General features: G+C 43.4%; 1 protein-coding gene across 4 annotated transcripts in view; it reads right to left on the reverse strand.

The window, feature by feature from the left end:
- Positions 1-15,167, reverse strand: part of LRP4 (LDL receptor related protein 4) — a 96,828-nt gene that overhangs the window by 5,401 nt on the left and 76,260 nt on the right. For 3 of the 4 annotated variants that reach the window (XM_064424797.1, XM_064424796.1, XM_064424794.1), the window contains exons 15-37: positions 14,839-15,015; positions 14,196-14,321; positions 13,284-13,492; positions 12,587-12,668; positions 11,873-11,978; positions 10,890-11,091; positions 10,319-10,508; positions 9,938-10,069; positions 9,118-9,258; positions 8,331-8,417; positions 7,954-8,125; positions 7,709-7,871; positions 7,248-7,473; positions 5,569-5,872; positions 5,091-5,309; positions 4,660-4,794; positions 4,306-4,414; positions 3,827-3,971; positions 3,224-3,337; positions 2,791-2,914; positions 1,716-1,783; positions 1,011-1,098; positions 343-484 (exon numbers count right to left, since the gene is read on the reverse strand). In XM_064424797.1, the coding sequence (XP_064280867.1) occupies positions 343-484; positions 1,011-1,098; positions 1,716-1,783; positions 2,791-2,914; positions 3,224-3,337; positions 3,827-3,971; positions 4,306-4,414; positions 4,660-4,794; positions 5,091-5,309; positions 5,569-5,872; positions 7,248-7,473; positions 7,709-7,871; positions 7,954-8,125; positions 8,331-8,417; positions 9,118-9,258; positions 9,938-10,069; positions 10,319-10,508; positions 10,890-11,091; positions 11,873-11,978; positions 12,587-12,668; positions 13,284-13,492; positions 14,196-14,321; positions 14,839-15,015 (3,461 nt within the window). The remainder of the gene's footprint in view (positions 1-342; positions 485-1,010; positions 1,099-1,715; positions 1,784-2,790; positions 2,915-3,223; positions 3,338-3,826; positions 3,972-4,305; positions 4,415-4,659; positions 4,795-5,090; positions 5,310-5,568; positions 5,873-7,247; positions 7,474-7,708; positions 7,872-7,953; positions 8,126-8,330; positions 8,418-9,117; positions 9,259-9,937; positions 10,070-10,318; positions 10,509-10,889; positions 11,092-11,872; positions 11,979-12,586; positions 12,669-13,283; positions 13,493-14,195; positions 14,322-14,838; positions 15,016-15,167) is intronic. The other variant, XM_064424795.1, reaches the window with a different exon arrangement.

Here is a 15,167-nt window from a genome sequence, read left to right on the forward strand (position 1 = left end):
CCAAAGCAGCCTTGGTGCAACAGTCACTAACCACGACCTGTATCCAAGGAAGACAATTTCAATTGGCTCATGCACTTTTGAGGGCCATCACCCAATGCAAATGAAATACAAGACACTGTGGGAGTGGGTAAGAAGCAGAGAACTAAAGACAGGTCAAATTCACTACAGCTCACTGGGGAAGAAGTGCTGCTGGCTGATGTCCATAGCAGTCTGAACAATTCAATGAAGCTGTCGTTCTGTGTCCTAAAAGTAAATGCTCACAAGTTGCAATCCTTCCACATAGTGAGGCCTGTAATACTCAACAGCAGCTTGAGCTGGGCTCCCAGCTGTAGCAGTTCTTACCTCTTTCTTGTAGCACAGCTGGTTGTACATGGTTGGTTTGGGAATGGATTCAATCTTCACCTCTTGGGTAGATGTCCGATATGAAGGATTACTGTAGGTTAGGTTCCCCAAGCCAGGCTCCGTAAACTTGGACTTATTATGTCTAGAGGGAGAGAGCTGTCAGAAAAGTCACAGGAACCCCCTGCCAGGATCCAAAGTTCCTGAGTGCTCAGCAAGTGGATGGCTTCAGCCATCTCCACTGTCCCTCAAAGACAGAATCCTGGCTTCACCTGGCTCTTCAGCAACGAGTCCATTTACTAGCTACCAGTACAGCAAGGCACTGCCATGTAATCACAAAGGCTGTCATGGCAGTAACTTGTGAAGTTATCTGTCAGAAAGCACATGAGCTCACACATTTACTGAGATACGAATTATCTCACATTCCTGTCCATAACTCATAAGCTCTCTGCAGAAAATTTAGCCAATAAGCTTTCAAATAATAGAACTGTATGACCAACACTTTAGAGGAACAGGACTCAAACCTTGCAAATAAAATCATCAAGCACTCTTTGCAATGGAGGAAAAAAGGACTGTAAATGACAATAAAGAAAGATTTAGTGCTTTCGGAGACCTTCTCCTACAACCCAAGAGTTTACAATTGGCCAGGAGAGGGAAAAAAGATCACTTACCTATATATAATTAAAGCAGCAATAAGCAGCAAAATAAACAAGATGCTGAGAAGACCTCCAATAATGTAGCTGACATGCAGTCCTTCTCCTGAAAGTGAATACCAAGAGTAATTTATGTACTCATTTTATATTTCATTGGATAATACTGACCTTGGTGTAATGCCTGATGCTGGGGCTTTACCCATACAGAAGTATGTAAACTAAAATGTCAGCACATTAAGGTTTAGCAGAGGGTTTTGTTTGGCTTCATATGAAACAAACATATGGTCAACTTTCCTCCCTTTTCCAGGCCCCAGCAAACCAAGAAGTGTCAAGATCTTTGTAACGGGGTTATAATGGAGGAGTTAGACCCCCCCCTTGCTGACAGGTTACTCCAGCATTGGGAAGCAATTACTACAGTCAACCATCTTCAACTAAATACAAAGGGGACAGTGAAATAGAGTACTATTAATGGGAAGAGCCCAGTGGATGAGGTATAGGATGAAAGAAAAAACACAACTATTCTTCAGACCAAAGAGTCACTTGGTAAAGTCCCCATCTAGGTTAATGAATGTCTACAGAGGCATTTTGCTCTAGTCAGAGGGCATTTCAGTAATTCAAGTCTGAGTTTCAGAAATTTCAGTTTCAGACACTATGGACTGGAATGCCCTGAGCACATCTGGAGGAACAACCCTGGAAGAGAAGAGTTAAAGAAAAGCAACTCACCCATGGTGGCTAACACTGCCTCATTGGCACGAGTACACAAGCCTTGCCTGGCATCTTTGTCAGAGCAGCTGAAAGACAGAAGGACATTTCAGTTATTTACTGAAAGCAGAATCAACAGTAACAAAGGTATCAAAAAACAGGATGGAATGGGCTAGCACTGATATCCCTTCCCTTTCCAGTTAAAAACCACAGGTCTTCCTTTTTCTTCTTCAGTATTCTGCATCCAGAGAAGAGACAATTATACATACAATATATAGGAGGTGTGTAAGGATATATCAGTTACTGGTCTGCAGTATCTTTATATCCAATTCATTCTAGATTTGCCTCTTGGGTACGTAAGTGTACTCATATCTTTCAGGAAACAAATTTCAGCATCAGTGCAGAAGCAAAAATCAAAATATCTCAAAGTCAGCATGAAGACATTTCCATTCAATAAATCATACTCAGCTAAGTGCAAGTTTTGCTCTGTAAATAACTCAGCCATATACTATAGAGCTACTCTTTTGCTGAGCTGTATAAATAGCAGGCTGTAGGGAATTAGCAGAAAAGAGTCTCTTAACTACCTGCATTGTAAATTAAATGTTAGAGCTGCAAAGATTCTGTTCTGCCCCAAGCAAGCTATCCCCTTCCCAGGACAGAACCATTTTCTCAGCTGTGTGGGTCTAGTCTGAGATGTTTCACTAAATTGAAGCAACAGACTCCTCTGTCCTCCTCTCAGAAATAGGTTCTCAAAATTAGGAAATTCAAAAATCAATCAAATGAATGACACAGGAACTAAAGGCAGATTTTAACACTTCAGTACAGTCAGACTACACACACATTTCAACAAAGGATCTCCAGCTGTTTCTTACCATCTCAACAATGGCTCTTTGCCATCTCAACTGCATCTTTGTCATAATAGTTTCATTCATTAAGAATGTGAAATCTGCAGCTGGAATATCCTCTTTTGGCTACGGATAGGTATGATTGTAACCAGAGGGGGCTTGCATGTGGAACCTTGCAAAAGCTGGGACTTTCACACCCCAAGAGAACAAGAACACTTGCTCTCTTGTTCCAAGAGAACAAGAACACTTACTTTCCTTCCACTGTTTCCAGAGATGTGAGAGGTTTGGTTGTTGAAGTACCTAGCCTGCCAGGTGGTGTTGGACTTCTCTCACTTACACTGGTTGGTTCCGGTCCAGGGGGCACCACACCAGGAACTAGAACAACAGAGAAAAATGAGTAGGACTCCAACTTTGTGGGGCAGATAAACAAGTCTGATAGGCTTGTCTAGGCCATTTCCAAAACTCTCTATATCTTATATGAGCAGCCTTCCCATCTCAAGCCCAGTCTGTCAGCAGAAAGGACAAGAAGTCTCTATCACTCACAACCACTGGCCTTGGTTCCAATACATGACTGCATAAGATCTATACACTGGAGAGCCTCAGCTGCTCTGGTTGCCATTGCATAAGCAGTAGCAGTGGCTCACTTACGGAAGCTACTACCCAAGTGACACTCAGTAAACTCACTCGTAGAACAGGGCCGCCCATCTGGCTCATCTGGACACGCGCAGACAAAGTCAGAAGCCCTGGCAAAGCAGAGGTGAGTGCAGCCTCCATTGTTCACTCCACAAGCATTACTACCTGGAAGGAATAAAAAATTTTCTAAATATGTTACATCTGAACAAAAAGGGGGCTCAGAACAACAACCTTCTTTGCTGCTCAGCCAGAAATACTTCCTAGAAATCCAGTAAGTTATGTTTTTGGCATATGCCTGCCATCTGATTGCTAAGAAAATATGACAATAGCCAAACACTGAATTGGATTAGGGCAATCTTAAAAGGAAGGTACTGGAAATCTTTAGACAGAAGCCCAGACAACACAGTTGCAGGGATAAAAAACACCAAAAACCTCACATTCTTCTGGTTTAACACAATGTTGGGTGAACACCATTAAGATGCACTTGGTTGAAAAGTCACAGGTAGACAAAGAATGAGCTAAGGGAAGATGCATTAGTAGTTTGAGGATAAAAAGGGATGTCATCCTTACTTGATATTCCACAATAGGGCAGTAGTTCTAGAGTTCTTTTGGTCTGTAATCAGAATTTGCCTGAATCAAGGTCCTTCTTTTTACCTGTCTGTCTCTGAGGAGAAACCACAATGATATCCATCAATCCCTCAACATTGGCTAGGACTGTCTCTTTGTTCCGCCCAGAGTATTTGTCCACTCTCTGGATAGATTTAGTTTGCCAGTCAGTCCAGTATATCCATCTGTCCTGCTGCTCAGGGAGACAGCAAAAAAAAAAAAATCACAGCCATTATTAGCATATTTAGTCATGTATGGGTACCCTTACCCATAAAAAACATATCCCAGTGGCAGAAGGCCCAAAACAGAGGCCTTTTCAAACCCTTACCCTCTTACTGTAAAGAAGCTGGCTGTGTACACCCCACTGTTCAGACAAACTTCCTTTGTTAGCTCCGGAGAAGATTTAAGTACTATCCCCTCAGCCATCTCGGTTTCCTCAGACTGTAACAATTCCCTGTTCCCAAACTCCACTATACAAACTCATCAACACACCAGGGAGAATGGTGGCAGCAGGAAAACCTTCTCACCTGTGTCAGTGCAAAGGGATGTGACACCTGGCTGACCAACACTTGTCGTAGCTTCCCACTGAGGTCACAACTCTCTATCCGATCAAGGTGAGCATCCACCCAGTATATCCTGAAGGCACAGGGAAAGAGGTGAGTTTCCATCTATACAACCTCTCTTTACTTTCTAGTCATTCATTGACCAAGATCATGGAATCATAAGATGGACTAGGAAATAAAATCTATAGAAGAAAGCCCCAAAACACCCCAAAACCAAACCCAAACCCACAGTGCTACTTCAAAAAATGAAGATAAGAATGCTAAAAAATTCATTATATCCCTTAACTCTATACAAGTTTAAAAAAATCTTTCACTGACCTCCTGGTATCATAATCCAAAGTCAATCCATTGGGCCATCCTAGGTCAGTGTTAATCAGGATTTTACGTTCAGAGCCATCCAAATTTGCCCGTTCAATTTTAGCAATGTGACCCCAATCTGTCCAGAAGAGATACCTGAAGAGATAAACGGCAAGTGTAAGAAGAAAAGACCATTTCATTTGGCCTAAGGAAAGTTTTAGTTATGAATCAAACTGCCAGATTCTTCAGGTCCAAAAAATATAATGCTGTCTGTAGCCTGCTTCTCACAGCTATCTGCCCAACCTTCAAATTCATTGTCTGCCTGACTACTACAAGTCTTCAGAGTCAACCCCTTACTGGTACTTGTAGATTCACATGGCACATGTCTTCTTCCTCCCACAACCTCCTCTTCCAGCCTGCCTCTTCTTCCCCACCAATAACCCCACACCTACCCCTTCTTGGGAAAGACAGCAATGGCTCGAGGTTCATCCAGGCTGTTATTGATCAGCACTTTCCTGGAGCTTCCATCCAGTCTAGCCACTTCAATGGTATTGCGCCCTGTGTCTGTCCAGTAGAGGTTCCTGGCAACCCAGTCCACTGCCAGGCCATCTGTAGTCTTCAAACCCTGACCAATAACAGTTTCCATGTTGCTGCCATTCAGATCAGCCCGCCTGGATCAAAATCAATGACAAACAGCAGTGAGGAACTGCTAGTTCCTGGAAAGTGGGATCTCCATCTCACATGGCCACTGCATACTAATACCTCCCTAATACTTTTTGCCCCACGTGTCCAGTGGGTTAAACACACCTTCAGCATGATGCTATGTACCAAAGACAAGGTGTTAAGTACTGGTGTGCTCAGTTTACTGGCACACTCAGCACAAGTCACTGGGTGACCTGGGCACTGGCCAAGCAGTTGACTGGCACCTACCTGATAACATCAAGAAATACATCTGTGTAGTAAATCTTGCCATCCACACTATCATAGTCCAGAGAAATGACATTGTTCAGCTCAGGGACAGGTATGTGCACATCTGTGTGGTCACTGGTGTCCAGCGAGATACGACGGATGGAAGCACGGCTAGAGAAAAGTAGGTAGGTCTCTGGAGAAGAGTCACATGTCTGCTCATCTCTCTTCAGCTGGATGCCAGTGGGGCAGGCACAGGAGAAACCAGTGGGGTGAGGTAAACAAAGGTGGGAGCAGCCACCATTACGAACTCCACATTTATTGAAGCCTTCAGAAACAGGGAAAGCATAGTTTTAGGATCTCACAGACCAAAGCTTTACTTTAAAGGCTACATACATGCACAACTTACTAGCAGCTGAGTTCATCCTTACCATCCCAGCCTTGCTGGGAAGCTACACCCCTTTGTACAGAGACGCTCTCCCTCCTCTGTAAGACTCATGGTAGGTATGGGCATGATTGGCAAGGAGAACAGGAGGGTCCAGAAGAAGAGGGATCATTAGAAGAAAAATCTTAACTTGCATTCCTTGCTAATCATAGTTTTCCCAGGGAAAACTGCTCCTAAACAGCCAAGTGCTCCCAGATTTATGCAACTGCAGTTTAACTTTATTACTGCTACAAATGGTAATGCTGACAGAAAGATCCAACCCTGTAGGGAAATAGTGTGACAAAGTACCAGAGGCCAGGCTGACAAAGAAGCTTCTGTTTCAACTTAGCTGCACACAGTGGCAAGTAAACAAAGGCATCAGAGAAGCCTGCTGGAAGTGCCTGACATATTAGGGTCATATAATTTTTTTCTTTTTAATTGTAAAGAACCCAGCATACATTTACTAGGAGGGAAAAAGCCCAGGAGACAGGTGCAGGGAGTAGGAAGAAGACAATGTGGCTAGACTTTTGGTCAGCTTTAAGTTATGCAGTCAAGAGTGATGTTTTGCTGCTAGTAACCACAGTAAAAACAGCAGAACTTTCTACAGAAGTGTGTATTGGGGAAATTCTACCAAAATAAAACCACAGCACAAAGCAACAACTTCCACTGAAAAGCAAGGAGGCAAGATGGGGTGTTATAGGATCCCCAAAGAGTAACAAAGAATTGACTCTGGCACAGAATAGTTGGATAACATATATTAAGAGCAACTAAAGCAGCAGAGATTTTTCAGAGCAAAGCGGCAGACAAGAAGATGAAGCCTGCAGTGATTGGGAAATAAAACTAGAACTTGAAATAATATTTCAGCAACCAGTTTAAGAAGAATTAGAGTCTTCTGGAATTAAAGAACGGAAGCTGTCCAACGTCAGTACAGTCTGGTGAAGCCTAATAAGGCATGACTTGTTCAGTTGTCCTAAGAAAGTGGCTCTGCTGTGTGCGAGAATGAGGCTCTCAAGTGCAATCCAATGAAGGAAATGGGACAAAGGGGTCAAAAAGCATGCAGTAATCAACACTAGACCTACAGAGCTGGGTAAACAGAGAGGAGTGCAAAAATAGTTAAAGAGGAAAGAAGTGATGCTTTAAAAGAAGGCATCATAAGAGAAGCTGATTTTTGAGAAGTCACTCTATCACTCCTGCTTTACACCAAAGGACTGTTTCTAATGACAGCTCTGAAGGACTCCCCTTGCCACCACTGACACCCACCAACTGGGAAGGAACTTACCCAGGGGCCGTGCCCTGTCAACAGCTTGAATATCCATGAGGCCAGGCAGGTTTGCCCTCACCAAGATGACATTAGCACCAGTGTCCTTGTCAGCCCTGTGAATGCTGCGAGTTTGCCAGTCAGTCCAGTAGATGTAAGAGTCCAGCAAAGTGAGGCCATAGGGATGTTGCACTGGAGACAGCAGGGTGCGGCGGTTCGCGCCATTGAGATCCGCAGCCTCGATCCGCTACGGGAAGAAGTAGAACATCAGCCCATACTCAAAACACTTCTCTTGCTAGCACTTACTGTAGCAAGTGGGAAACAATCTTGGCAAGTGATGTTATTCAGGTTCACCCCTCTCTCCATAGCCCATACTCTCAGAAAGGCTTACATTCCCCTTGCTCTTTCGACAACTTGCTCAAGAGCTTTAAAGCAGCCTCCAAATACCCCATGACAAACAACACTGAAGAACAGAATCAGACCTCTGTGTGTGCATCAGCCCAGAGCAGCTGGGACCCAGCCTTATCCACTGCCAGTCCATTAGGCCAGCCCAAGTTGTTGCTGATCAGCACCACACGCGCAGAGCCATCCATCCCAGAGCGTTCCAGCTTGGCATTCTCACCCCAGTCTGTCCAGTACATATACCTGGAGAGAAGTGAGCAAGTATTATGGAAAAGGAGGTCAGAAGTCCTGTGTAACTCCTAGACAATCTCTTGACAACACTAACCCCATTTCATGGTATAAAGCTATTGCCCGAGGGCTATCCAGGTTCTGCCAGACCAAGACTTTCCTCATGGAGCCATCAAGGTTGCCCACTTCAATCCGGTTTGTTCCTGTATCTGTCCAATATATCTTCCTGCCGATAGCATCCACAGCCAGCCCATCTGTAGTCAACAGACCTGAGAAAATAGCAAAACATTTTGGTCACTGCTTTTTCTCCCAATTTAGTCAGGAATTTCTAGTATTTCTCTTGTCCATCTCATAGGCAACTGCTTTAGTCTTTGCTTGCCTTTCCACCAAAAATGTATTCTACCAGGGTATCAGAGAATCTCTTTTTTCATACTGCAAAGGAGCAAGAGGCTCTGAGATCAAAATCTCCCTCACCTGTAGTGATGATGTCCTCAAACTGTGAGCCATCAAGGGCAGCGCGACTGATTTTCCGCAATGTGCTGTCTGACCAGTAAACCTTTCCTGGGTTGAAGAGGAAAGAGAAACTTGAAAAAGCCCAGAACAAAACCAAACCAAACCCCAACAACCAAATAGCAAAATCCTTAAAAAACAGATCCAGGTGTCCAACTACCTGCTACACCATTCAAACTGGATCTGATTGTACAGGAATAATAACAGCACAAGATTATTAAGCTAGAGTGATAAAAACAGTGCAAATTTTCTTGTTCCAATTTTCCCCAAAATACGTAGGACATTTACACAAGGTCTGACCTTCACACAGGGATGGAGAACACCCAATACCATCAACTAATAGTAGAGCTCCACCTCTGACTTCTCAAAAAGAGATCATCTACCTTACAGTGCAACAGTGTTTACACCCAGCACAGCATGGGATGTTTACTATACATGAACAACCAGTGTCTCAGCTCTACAGTTGTAAAAGGCCTCAGGAAGAGGAACTTTCTCAAATCCAAAATGCACAGGGACCCCACTCAATATTGCAGGCAGTGTTTTTCCATTCAATTTAGGTTCTCTTTTTTCCTCTAAGGATATTCCTTTCCTTACTGGAAACAAATTATCTGCAGCACATACAAGGAAAATAAAAACCTACCCAAATCCACAGCCTACAGTAAGATCTGTGCCGGGGTCTTTACTCAAATATTTAGATAGGAAGTTACTTGTTGCCTTTCAAACACAGTCAGATACAGAAAGAAGTTCAGACCTTCATGAGGATCCACTCCAATTGCAATGGTGTTCTTCATGGTGACATTGACTGAGACAACAACATCTGCAAAGTAGGGGATATCCAGAGAGACCATCCGGATGTCAGTCCTTCTAGCAAAGATCAGAAAGCTGGTCATTCCTGCAGAGTGGACAATGGACAGATATTAGTGAGGAACAAGTTCAGTCAACTGTAGGCATCATTTATCAAGTATTCTAGAGTTTACAACCACTTCAGTGGAAAAGGGAAAGTGTCTCAGACAGATTTTGGCTCATGGACAGTCTGTGTAAAAAAAGCTCACTTTTTTGAGCATCACTTAATGCTTCTTTACATCCAAGTTGAAAGGCATAAGACCCACAGAAAAGTTACTTCTGCTAATATGTATGGGAAATTGAAATTAGGAGACATCTTTTTTCTTGCTAGGGAGGAAAAGTGGATTATCATGGCCTCAAACCAAGTGCCTTCCATCATCCACAGAAGAGGGTCCACAGGAGGAGTGTATACAGACCTATTAAAGAATATTATCACCTTGTAGTTTAAGAATTCACCTCAATATTAGGGCAAAAGTATGGGAAAAAATGTGACATTTGGTTTACTTGGCCAACATAATTTCAAGAGAAATGTCTCCTTCATCAATCCATTTATCAGTTTCTTCATAGTAATTCCCATTTCTTCATAGTAATTCCCACTCAATTGAAGGTACAGGCACCAAATGGGTTTTTTAAGGCATAAAGCAAGTAAGCACATAAAAGTGAAATTTTTTCTCTAACACAGCAGAGGCAAAATGTAGCTCTGATAAAAAACTGCAGAGAGCACTCACCAGGGGAGCAGGTCTTGCCATCAGATTGCAGATTGATCCCTGTAGGGCAAGTACAGCTGTAGCCTTTTGGAAGAGGTGCCAAAAGGCACAGGTGAGTGCAGCCTCCATTGTTAACTTTGCATGCTGTATGTACTACAGAAAAGAACATGAGAAATCCATGAGCTAGTAGCACTGGCACAAAAAAGGAATGCAGCAGCTATAGAAATGCATTCTAGAATGCCCTCAAATACCAAGTCAAGACTTAATTCTCACGCTCTCATACCCCACACAGACACTAAGACAATGGGGGCTGACAGGTCAGCTCCTTGAAAAAAAGACATGCTACACGGCAGAGCCTGAGCAAGCTCTCAGCTCAGTGGAGCTTGGGTGTGAGCTCTGTACCTGGTGGCCTGTGCCGGTGGAAAACATGAATATCCATAAGATTCTCCAGATTGTCCTGCAGTGTTTCCCGAGACTGCCCAGTTCTCCTATCTGCGCTCTGGATGCTTTTGGCCTGCCAGTCTGTCCAGTAGATTCTCTCGCCATAAAGAGTAAGTCCAAAGGGGTGAGGCAGATTGTTCCCAATCAGCACCTGCTCAGATTACCCCCATCACCCAAAGAAAAATATTATATTATATAAATTAAAATATTTTAAAATATATTTTATATATTTTATTTATATATATTAATTATACATATATTAGTGACTATGAATTCAGTAAGGAGAAGAGGCTTCCCTTGCTCCCTCTCAACATCATAACATACAATCACAGCAAAAGGAGAATGATGAGGCAACCTTGGCCCTCAAACTTCCCTCACACACTTTCAAATTGAAAGGGAGTTCTTTTGTCTCAGTGAAAGCCACTGTGTACTTTGATTTGTAAATTTTCCTTTCCATTGGAAAAAGAGGCAGGGACCATCATCACTTTGTGTTCAGACTCCCAGACCTTCTCCTCAAAGACAGCTTCCTTACCTTCCTGTGGCTTCCATCCAGACTGGCATACTCGATGGTCTTCATGCCTGCGTCTGCCCAGTACAAGCGCTGTGACTCGTAGTCAATGGCCAAGCCATTGGGCCATGTCAGGTTGGAGGAAATGACCACCAAGCGGTTTGAGGCATCCATCCCAGCACGCTCAATTTTTGGGTTAGCTCCCCAGTCGGTCCAGTACATGAACCTAAGAAAAAGCCCAGACAGAAGTGAATGCCCACACTTTTTCACTGCCTGAGAAGCAAGCAAGTCTGGTACCTTCAGGCCCTAGCAGGAAGAAGCATTAAAGTATTTGTGTACTCATGTCCAGCCTTGAGTTCTTGTAATGTACCTAAGATCACACTCAAATTTATATACCTTCTACTGCCCATGGGCTGGCCTAATTACCATGTGTAGGAGAAAAATTCAAGAAAATAGGTCAAGGTCTAAAAATTATTTAGCAATGTACACCACTATCCCTTTACACTCTTGCTGTATTTGTCTTCCAGTAATCCACTCAGGGAAAGAATAGCATTCTTTCATTCAACACTTCTAAAGCAATGACTGGTGAGTTTTTTCCTACCCACCCTATCTCCACCTCCAAAAGGTCTGAGAACATCCTTCTGACTGAAAGTCAAGTTGATAAGCAGGAGTTTGAATACAAATTTAACATATATGTGCAACAGAGAAATAGAAAATAACTAGATGGGCCCATTCTCAACATTTTTGTACCACATCTTTAGTTATTACATCCTCAGGATAAACAAATGAAAACACCAGCCAGCTCCTGCAAGCTCCACAGCACAACAGGCAATTACCTCTGCTTAGCTTGTTCTATTAGCATCTAAAATCACTTCTCTGGTTTCAGTCACTAGCAGGTTGTAGAACAATGGCACCAGTAAGAAAAAAAATTGTACAAAACCAAAGAACCAGAAAGTCTTTAGACATGCAAGAATTGTTAAGTCATCCCAGAAGAAAGACTCTCTTACCCTGCAACAGGGTCCACCACAATATCTCTAGGTCTGTCTAGGTTCTCCCATATTAGAACAGTTCTCATGGTCCCATCCGTATTGGACACCTCTATCCGATCTGTTCCTACAAAAGTCAAGAGAAAATAACAGAGATGAAATTGGAATTGCAAGAGCTAAGGCACAAAAACCTCCATACAACAATGCATTCTTCCCCTATATCCATCTGTGTTCTTAGCTGGAAGAGAGGTAAGAAATCTGGCTTAAACATTCCATCCTCTCAAGTCAGCTCTGTGCCTGTCACTGATGTGGAGTCCTGTATATAATCTACATCTTACCTAAGCCCCCGTACCATGAGAGAACAGCTAGAAAAGAATAATTTTCCTTACATCTCTCTAAACTATGACTCTCCAGCAGAGAACATGCTCCAAGTATGACCTGCTGCACACCAAGATACACTGTTGGAAGATACATAAATGCACACAATCACAAGCTCAGCAGCAAGACAACAGTGATGAATATTTTTATAGAATGGGGGTACTGCAAAGAGAATTAAACTAAGGGTTGTGCCTCAATTTATACTCAGTTAGAAGCACATGACATTAAACTCCATCTTTCTGCTACACAGAAATTAGACAAATTTGGAATGAAACAGACAGAACTACCCAGCTGATTTTCAGTTTTCATGACTAATAAGGAAGACAGAAGTCTATGCAAAGCAGAGGATCCCAGTACCTGCATCAGTCCAGTACAGTTTGTTGGTGACCCAGTCAATTGCAAGTCCAGCTGGACTTTCCAGGCTGGTGTCCACCACAACCTAAATAAAAACAAAAAGAAAAAATCCTTAGTGAAATTAGACCTTAGGGAGAAAGTACTTGTCCAATGCACTAGCCATTCACAAAGGACGTTAACTTTCAAAAGGCAAAAGCCTGAGCAGAGCACTGCTGTACAAGAGAGAACATTAAGGACTTTGAAGTCCAAAGAAGACTTTTATTTGGAGAAACTTCTGGGTTTTTTGTGCCTGTTCAAACTGCAAATCCAAACTTTGAACTCTGTTTGCCTCATTTATAGTACCATCAGCCTAGAACTGTGAGCAAAAAGCATTCCCAAAGAGCATGACACTTGTTCCAACTTTAATGTAACAGAGGATTTAATACTTCTTTATTTCAGATTCTAGGGCTACAACAAAGGAATTGACCACAGCCCACAAATCACCATGCTTCATGTCTCCCCATTCAAGGATCTTCATACACCAAATTGTTTATGAAATGTCCAGTGATCTCATTAGTTTGTCAGAACTAGGCAAACTAACGAACAAAAGATCCACCATGAACTGCAGTGCCTTAAAAAGCCAGTGTATCCCAGTGGCTTCAAATCTGATGCTCAAGGAGTCTCCTGGCCAGATGAGCTCCACCCACAGTGAACACTGTACCTCCTGGTTTGATCCATCCCATTTTGCTCGGCTGATTGAGTCAGTGCTAACGTCTGTCCAGTAGACATAGTCATCCTTTGAGTCCCAGTCTAGAGCCACAGCACTGCGAACATCAGCAAGGGGGATGACATCATCTGACAGGTCATCTGTGTCAAAGCTGATCCGACGGATGTCCATCCTTCGGGCAAAAAGCAGGAACTTGTCAAGACCTGATCAAAGGTCGAAAGGTCTTCTTTTAATTTCTCTAAGTTCAACAATACAGTGATAGACAGACAATTCCCTACTATATCCACAACATTAACCACCTACATCATCTCTCACTGGCAGGTCTTTTTTTTTACTGCAAGCAAAATATCATGGGGAGAGGATAGGAAAGGGAGGTCAGAGTGGTTGTGAGCTCTCTCTTGGGGTGTAACCTATGCTGAGGGAACAAGGGCAACCATAATCTTCAAAGGATGGCACAGACATCCCTCTAAATCAAATAGCTACTTTAAAATAGTTCTTGAGAATCTGGGAGATAGTTGGTCAAATTCTTTCACATAGTTGCAAACTAAGAGAAATGCAGCAATGATGAGGACTGAATTTTTTGTTCATCACTGAAACAGCCATTGTGGGAATTTCAGAAAAACAATCAGCTGTGCCAGGTATCATGGTCCCAATAGCAGCCCTGAAATTAGGACCAAGGGTGGAATTTGTCTGCATCCCCATCCATGAAGCCTAGTGAGGGCAGTGAGAATACAGAACAGGGGAATGCATCAAAAAGGTGAAGCATCCTCTGGCAGGACCCTTAATACTTCTAACTCGGTCTATTCAGCTGCATTTCCTTGGAAGCAAGTACCACTGATGCTTAGTCCCACTGCCAGCCCTCTGCCACCCACTGAACATCTGAGCACGTGGTCCCACCTCACTTACTCTGGGCACAGGCATGGCTGCTGGTCTTGCGGAAGCCCGTGGGGCAGGCACAGGTGTAATCCTTGCTGCTCGGCAGGCAGAGGTGAGTGCAGCCTCCATTGTTGTCCCCACAACGGTTTCTCCCTGCTCAAGTAGCCAAAGACAAGAGCAACCACACATAAAGCAAAGAGTAAAGAAATGAAGAAAAACACTAGCTGAGGTGTCAAGACCACGTGGATATAACTTCCCAACCCCGAAGTTAATTGAAAATAAGGAAACATATAAATTAAAGCACTAACTTCATTTTTAGGGCTCAATTTTAAAATGAACATTTAACTCAATGCACTTTGAGAGTAGATAATGGCAATTGAAGAGGAGTAAGGGAGATGTCAGTCATTACAACGTCCACTTATGATTTTTCCCCATCCCAAAACATCTCTTGTGTAAACAAGCCCCAAGTATTTCCTACTGAAAGGCCTCCAGCCCCGGTGTCAGCAGGGGGAGCTGCAGTAACACCCAACTCCGAGATAACTGCCTGAGCGACCTCAACAGAGGGCGAGGGCGGTGGAGCAAGTTCTGCACAGCCCCGGGCACAGGCACGGGTGTGTCCACCTGATGGCTTCAGGATGTGGCTCAAATGAGTCTCTACCCGCTCTGCAGTTACCTGCTGGCTGACGCTGAGGATGCAGCGTGTGGATGTCCATAGGGAAGTGGAGTTTGTTGCGGATGATCTCCTGGTTCTTGCCTGTGAATTTGTTGGCACTGTTGATGCTCTTGGTGTGCCAGTCTGTCCAGTACAGACTGTCCTCAAACACAGTGATAGCAAATGGGTGTGGGAGCCCTGCAACAGACATCCAATACAGGAATATGATCGCGTCTAACATGACTCAGGCTACCAGGGAGACAAGGAATACTCTTTTCTTTGCCCCTTAGGCTTCCCCACACTCAGGCTGCTCAAATACACTTCACACTAATTTAAAAGACAATTCCTCT

The sequence above is a fragment of the Passer domesticus genome, chromosome 6, assembly GCF_036417665.1.
Source record: "Passer domesticus isolate bPasDom1 chromosome 6, bPasDom1.hap1, whole genome shotgun sequence".
NCBI lineage: Eukaryota > Metazoa > Chordata > Aves > Passeriformes > Passeridae > Passer > Passer domesticus.